This window comes from Solanum pennellii, chromosome 10 (assembly GCF_001406875.1).
Source record: "Solanum pennellii chromosome 10, SPENNV200".
Classification (NCBI taxonomy): Eukaryota; Viridiplantae; Streptophyta; class Magnoliopsida; order Solanales; family Solanaceae; genus Solanum; species Solanum pennellii.
Window position 1 is genome coordinate 3,146,760 of NC_028646.1, and position 8,019 is coordinate 3,154,778.

The following is an 8,019-nucleotide window of genomic DNA, read 5'->3' on the forward strand; positions in this document are numbered from 1 at the left end:
TTTTCTATAGTAATGACTTTTTGACTCAAAAATAAATAAACTAAAAATATTATATCAAATTTTAACACCTAAATTAAAAAAATTATATCAGAGTCAATATCAACTAGAATGTCAAAGTATACTTTGCATTGAAGTTTAAACATCCAAATAATCACAATTCATTTGACAAACTACTTTTTTTTAAATTTTTATATATATATATATATATATATTTTTTATAAAATTTTATAGTGTGACTTTTTTTTTTGGGGCAAAATTTTTATTAATATTTGAAAATTGATTTGATAATTATATACTTCAACTTCCCTTCGACAACCAAAATTTTCCGTTTGAGAAATCAGCAACAATGAAGATGAGCAGTACGCAAGGTCCACACTCTCTGGCCTTTCGGGTAATGAGACTCTGCCGTCCTTCGCTTCACGTCGAAATTCCGGTCAGATTTGATCCTTCCGATCTGTTGTTCGGTGAAGATCTCTTCGATGATCCCGTCGCCGCTTCTCATCTCCCTCGACTCCTCGCTGACACCGTCTCCGACGGAACTACTACCTCTGCGGCTGATCCATCGGATCTCTCTTACCGGAATAGATTCCTTCTTCAGCATCCTTCTGATTCTCTTGGCCTCCCTGGTCTCCTCCTGCTACCTCAGTCATTTGGGTTAGCTTCGTTTTGCTTTCTCTATCTTAAATGTTAGTATTAGTATACTCTGTTTGTGGATTTAGTAGTGGTTTGGCTATAGGTTTCCAAATATAGATGGATTTTGGTTATAACAAAAGGAGAAAATAAAGCATTTTATTTTAATTTACGAAGATGGATTTGAAAAACAGGTTTGGAGCAATTCTCCAATTTTGGAATAACTCCAAGCTCCTGTGAATATGGCTACACTATGTATCTGGATTTAAAATCATTACTCCCATACTTATTTTTGTAAGATTATTACTCTAAGGAGTAGTTTATATTTTTAGCTACATGATATGTAACTTACAGTGCTACTTTTTATGCAGTTTTAAAATGTGGACATTTAATTTTTTGAAATTGAAAGAAGTGATGTTCAAGTTGCTACTGTTATATCAGTCCTTTGAGTTAGCTTCATGTTCTTTCTCTTAACTAAAATGTTGGGGCACTTGTATCTGGATTTAAAATCTGTGTACACACTTCTTAAGATGTTCAGCACCTACTTTCGTTCTATTTTAGAAGGCTATTACTTTTGAATAGTTCAGTTGGTTTTAGTAGTATTATTTTTGAAGTGCACTACTTGATGTATACTACTTCTCAATCATGATGAGGTTGTACAAGGGATCAACCCTTAATCTGTTCCAATGACTTACTAGCTGATGAATTGACACTACATATTCAAAGGTGGGTGCCGTGGTCTATGTTATTTGCAGAGGACATACTATTGATTGAAGAGATGCGCGGTGGAGTTAACGAGTGGCTAGAACACTGACAACAGGAGCTAGAGTCTAAAGGTTTCAGATTGAATAGGACTAAAACTGAGTGCCTGAAGTGCAAGTTCAGTGTGAAGATCGATGCAAGATTCATAATCAAGAAAGGAAATTTCAAGTTACTTCGGTCCATAATCCATAATCATGTTGTGCATCGTATTATAGAGGGTGGGTGAAATGGAGACTCACATTTGGGGTACTATGCAATGAGAATGTGTTGCTAAGGCTTAAAGGTCAATTCTACAGAGTGGTGGTTGGACCACAATTGCTGTATGGGGCAGAGTGTTGGCCAACCAAGAACGCCCACATTCAGAAGATAAATGAAGTGGAGATGAGGATGCTCAGATAGATGTGTGGGCATATTAGGAGAGATATGGTTAAGAATGAATACATGGTAAGGTGGGAGTGGGGCCTATCATGGACAAGATGAAGGGAAGAGGTTGAGGTGGTTCGGGCATGTGAGGAGGAGGTGCATGGATGTGCCATTAAAGAAGTGGGAGAGATTGACTATTACATGAGTTACAAAAGGTAGAGTTAGGCTGAAGAAGAACTAAGGGGAGGTGATTAGACAAAATATGATGCAATTTCAACTTACTTAGGACATCACCTTTGATAGAAAAATGGGCAAGGATTAGGCTAGATATTTGTAGGTAGCCGAGTTTTCTCGCACTTCGTGTGAGAGAGGCAAGGGGGCTAGGCTCCTCTCTGCTTCTCCTTATTACTAGTATTATTTAGTAATCGTGTAGTTTCTTATCTTCAATGTGTATTATGATCTGTTGCTTCATTTGCTTTATATCTTGTTAGTTTGTTGTCATATTTTGTGTTACCATGCTACAAATTCTTCCTTTTTCTTTTTGTTAAATTAGGTCTTAGGCCTACTCACACCCTAAAAGCTAGCTCAAAGGGAGGAGGATTGCTCAAGCCTTATAAGGAGTCCACCCATCTCATTAATCAATGTGGGACTTTTGTCATTTTTGACACCCCACCTCACGCCTAGTGCTTAGCATCTGGTGCATGGGCAATTTGATTTTGGGGGCCCCAACATCGGGTGAGATGGCCTGCTCCATGTGAAATTAGGTCTTAGGTCAAACTCACACCCCAAAAGCTAGCTCAAAGGGAGGATGATTGTCCAAGACTTATAAGGAGTTCACCCATCATTAACCACCGATATGAGACTTTTGTCATTCTTTAACACCCACCTCACGCCAGTGCTTAGCATTAGGTGCGTGAGCAATTTTTGATTTTGGGGCTGCTAGGTCTTAGGCCTAACTCACACCCCAAAAGCTAGCTCAAGCCTTATAAAGAGTCCACCCATCTTATTAACCACCGATGTGGACTTTTGTCATTCTTTTACACTTCCAAGCCAATCGGAAACAACCTCTCTACCCCAAAGTAGGGTTAAGTTCTGCATACATCCTACCTCCTCACCAGCACTTGTGGGATCACACTGGGTTTGTTGTTGTTCTTGTAGTATTTCTATTTGGAGGTCCAATAGATTCTTCTTGTAAATTTGTAATAATTTAAAATTACAAAAGTTGAAACTTCTAGTATTACTACTGTTTATGCAGTTCTTAAATGTGGACATTTCATTTTTAAAATTTGAAAGAAGTGATCTACAAATTGCAATGAGATGGAATGGTTTGAGCCTTCGTACTCTGATATCCGTTATTCTTTTTGAAATGGAGTATATGTTGTCAAAATTTTGTTTAAATTTTCTGCATATATTCGAACAAGAAATAATGGGAGATGTGCAATCACTGCTTATATGCTGGATTTGTTGTGATTAGTTATTGCTGTTTTCCCCTTTTCAATTTATGATCTGCAGGGCAATATATTTGGGAGAGACGTTCTGCAGTTATATAAGCATAAATAACAGCTCCAATTTTGAAGTTAGAGATGTTACCATCAAGGTGATTTGCTTGCTTAGCTAATTACAAAAGGAGCTACTGTAAATAGTGCTAGAGGTTCTATGAATGTATTCAACCTGTTGATAAGCAAGATTCTCTTACAATTTCAACTGAGGTCATAAAATTTGTGAGGTGGCATGACTTAATTCCTGCTCTCTCGCTAGTCTTAAATGAAGCTGGTGTTTTTACCCTGTTTGAGTTACTTTGTGCATTTTAGTACATAAATATTACGAACTGTTAAAAAAAACACAAATATAACCAAATAGGAGTAGTTTTTTTGTTTCTACTAAGTGAACCGTCTTACAAGAAGCGTGTGCTTCTGGTATGGAAACTTTCGTGGAAAAAATAATAAATGGAGAACAGCAATGTGATAGCAATCTTCTTGTGTTAGGGTCACATTTGCATATTTAGAAACATGCACACACAGAGGACATTCTTGACAAAGTTACATAGAGAAAACATTCTATGGCATTTTGTATAAGCCGTGCCTTTATGCTCTTCATTGATCATTTGTTGCTAAACTAAGTTCTCTATAAAAATCCATTAGTTAAAATTTCATTTATGGATGTATCTTACACTGAAGAAAATGAATAAGATCAATGCTCACAATTGAGTCTATGTTGTGAGTGCATGAATATTGAATGTCTCTTAAGCATCGATTATGAAGCTTTAGTTTTTGTTAGTGGATATGCTATCATTTTTCTACAGTGTGTCTAGCTTAAAGCGTTTCATAGGTAATTATCAAGTGAATATAAACGGCTTATGAATTGTTAAGTCACAAAAGGTGAGATAAGATCTGCCGATTTAGACCTCAAGAGTCTCTGATTGTGAGTCAAGTCAATACTGGGATCTTATTTTAAATATATCTTATTTCTCATATATGATGAGCTAGAAACTGTCATACCTTTGGAATTGGAATCCTTGACTCTAAGAACCGCTTTATAGAAGTGAGATTTAATTTTCTACAGGCTGAAATCCAAACAGAGAGGCAGAGGATACTTCTTTTAGATACTTCTAAATCACCTGTTGAGTCAATACGTGCTGGAGGTAGATATGACTTCATCGTGGAACATGATGTGAAAGAACTTGGTGCACACACGTAAGATTCATCATAAAAATTGGCGTTCTATGTTGATAGTAACTTTCTACCAATATGATAGTTTACTTATCCAACTCCTTTATTTTTCTAGGTTGGTCTGCACTGCACTTTATAATGACAACGATGGTGAGCGGAAATATCTTCCACAATATTTCAAATTTATGGTTGCGAATCCACTTTCTGTTAGAACAAAGGTACATAAAAAAAATCCAAGCTGTTTGCATGGTTAATGTGAAAGGATTATATATGCTTTATTTTCTAATGTATAAGGAACAGTTTTTACTTTTTACTTTTTCTGCTGCTGTTTTAAGATATTTCATATTTGATTTCTTTATTATTTCTCAAGTTTGTTCGTACTTTTTCAAGATAATAATTGCTAATTTGTTTCTGCAGGTCCGCGTTGTTAAGGTAGGTTGGTTCAAGCTCATTGAGTGTAAGTTCATGATCTGGCATTCATTCTCTCATGTTGAAATTCTAAAGAAAATGGGTCAAGAAAATTCAGTTTTTGCATTCAGTATTTCAATTTCATTGGTTGGGTTGTGTCAGTTAAGGCCAATTTTTGGTTACATTCAGCATACTGCATCTGACTTGCCACTTTGGAATATCTGCATTTTGCGACCCCTAGATATCATTTGCTTATATGTAATGTCAGTTATTTCAACTCATTTTGGCAGCTTTAATGGCTAAAAGGATTACGTGAGATCACATTTAATTTTAATAATACAAACCATCTTGACTCTTGAGAATCATTTACCAGAAGCAGTGATCTCAGCTTCTACATTTCTCATACTTTTTCTGTTCATGACACTAAACCCTTTTTCCTATCCCAGGAAACCACTTTTTTGGAGGCTAGCATAGAGAATCATACAAAATCTAATCTCTATATGGACCAAGTTGATTTTGAGCCAGCTCAGAATTGGAATGCTACAGTACTAAGAGGTGTTGATCACCATCCAGAGAGCAAACAACCAATGAGGTTGACTGATAGATATTCTCTGTTGTACCATGGGAATCGCAACATTTTTTTTGGTTTAAAATTGACATGTTTACCAATTGATTTTAGCAGTCATCTTTGTTCCCTCGACTAAAGTTTGCTGGTCTATTTGATCTGCCAGTGATGTATTTAAGCCTCCTATTCTCTTAAAATCTGGGGGCGGGATCCATAATTTCCTCTACCAATTGAAGTTATCATCAGATGGCTCTCCACTGCCGAAGGTGGAGGGAAGTAATGTCTTGGGAAAACTTCAGATAACTTGGCGGACAAATTTGGGTGAACCCGGACGCCTTCAGACACAACAAATTCTTGGAAGTGTAAGTGAAGTGATTTTTAATATTGAAGTTTTGATGCACTCCTAAGGTATTCTTTTCACACCTTGCAGTCCATTGCTCAAAAAGACATTGAGCTAAGAGCGGTGGAAGTGCCACCAATCATCATGCTGGAGAAACCTTTCATGGTAAGACTGAAGTCATGTCTAATAAAATAATAATAGTCCATTTCTCCTAATTCAGTGCTGACTGCTGTTTGAAACTAGTGTTTTGGGGATTATTACGAGAGTCCTTTTATCTATGGAATTTGTGAGGAAGTTTGTTCATTTGAATTGCATTTGCTAGTTTTCCATATTCTGCTTGTGATTGGTCTGTCATGAATTCCGATGTCTTTGTGGGCTCTTCTGTAGGTACGTCTGAATCTTACAAACCAGACAGACAGGGTGCTGGGCCCTTTTGAAGTTTGGATGTCACAAAGTGACTCACTTGATGAGAAGGCTATCATGGTTAATGGTCTTCTAACAATGGTGAGACGCTGAAATAGCTTCTGCCCTATCCTGATTAGCTTTGTCCTTTCTCTCATTTGATGACCTAATGAAATTACCTTCTTTTTGTTGAAGTTCTTGTTTGGTGCATGCATTTCGTTCTGTTTCTAATTGTCGGACTCTTATGCTCAGCACTGTGGTTGTCATAATATTACTTGTGCACTTTGATGTGCAAGTTCAATTCTCTATCAGAATCTTACTTCATCTACAAGTCTAATTTCGTCCGATTTTTTCTCTTTACAGTTGTTGGGCATAGGGTTACAGTTGTTGGGCATAGGGTTACATCTGCATCTTTTTCTTGTCTATTCTAAACTTCTCTTGGTTACAGCATTTGGCACAGGTGGAAGCATTTAGCTCTTCAGAATTAGAGTTGGTGAGGATAATCTTCAATTTATTCTTGTAAAATGGATAGCGCTCAAATGCTACCTTTTTTAATCGGATATATCTTTCAGTCGTTTATTTGATCATTCAGTTGTTTCCTTGCATCCTAAAAATGATTCTGGGTGCACTTTCCCATGTAGAATCTGATTGCTGTGAAGCATGGGGTACAGAAAATCACAGGCATTACAGTGTTCGACACGCGCGAGAAGAAAACATATGATTCTTTACTGGAATTGGAGGTGAGTTTCAGCTTACAGAACTGTTGACATGGAGGATAATGCTTCTTTTCAATTTCATTCCCTCTCTATACACCTTTTCTTATAGTCGAATTTGGTTGCACCCTTCTAACACATGATTGTCCACACATTGTCGACCTCCCTTCAGTATAGATCCAGACCTCTGTCCACTCTCATTGCCACATGGTATTGACAAGAACATTGTCTGCTGACAACTAGTGTTCCTAAAACACTATGGATGAAACTCAAATTGATCTACGGGCACACCCTTAACTATACGGCAGCCAAAATAGAACTCACTGGTTGAATGTCTCATGTTCGAAAAAGTATAGAAAATGTTGAATGTCTTCTTATATCATAGTTCTCCATCATACTGCAGGTATTTGTCGATTCACAGTAGGTATTTGAGCCAGACATGGTTACAAAGTAATAGGGACATTGATCTGACTGATGATCGGAGTTAGAACTTTTACAGCTCAGAACATCACAGTTAAGATCTAGAGTACATCTCTAAATGCCAAACAACGAGACAGGTACTTGCCTGTTCAATAGCCTCAATGGTTCTTGGCATTCATCCAGAAGATCTTTAAACGATTAACTTGTGTTTTTATCGATCGATCGGCAGTGTACACTAATTATGCACCTGTTATTTTCTCAGTATAGTTTTGTGCCTTTCCTCTACAAATTGTGCTACAATATTGGGGAAGTTCATGTTTTCATTTTTTTTTCCCTTACTCCCCTATCTTTAAGCTAAATTCATGAAGAGAGTTTTGTGGTTGAGAGTCTACCACAACACACTCAAAAAGAATTTATTGAAAGATTTTGGTCAAGACATTGTTAATTGTAGTAGTAAAATCTTTAGATAAAAAACATTTTGGACATTTTTATAATCTATTTGATTATATATTATGTAAATTTTTTCACTTCCAACATGAAAATTGAAGCAGTTCTTTTTTTTCCCTATAAAGTTTCAACATATTTTCAGGTGAAATACATGTTCAAATATCCGTTCACAACTTGAAATATCTTTTATGTGGTCATTCACATAAATATTCTTATTTTATTGTGGGTTTTGATTTTTACCCTCAAAATTTTTGACCTTCAACACTTTTAAGTAAAAATAAGTGGTCAAAAATATTGACA

General features: G+C 36.4%; 1 protein-coding gene across 1 annotated transcript; it reads left to right on the plus strand.

Annotated features, from left to right (window-relative positions):
* The first annotated feature begins 323 nt into the window (after positions 1 to 323).
* Positions 324 to 7,799, plus strand: LOC107002734 (trafficking protein particle complex subunit 13). The gene is made up of 12 exons (XM_015200888.2): positions 324 to 654; positions 3,268 to 3,352; positions 4,318 to 4,448; positions 4,540 to 4,642; positions 4,842 to 4,856; positions 5,279 to 5,424; positions 5,564 to 5,759; positions 5,828 to 5,902; positions 6,125 to 6,241; positions 6,588 to 6,632; positions 6,781 to 6,879; positions 7,256 to 7,799. Exons 1-12 carry the CDS (start codon positions 347 to 349, stop codon positions 7,274 to 7,276), a joined length of 1,341 nt encoding a protein of 446 aa, XP_015056374.1. The 5' UTR covers positions 324 to 346; the 3' UTR covers positions 7,277 to 7,799.
* Positions 7,800 to 8,019: the final 220 nt, after the last annotated feature.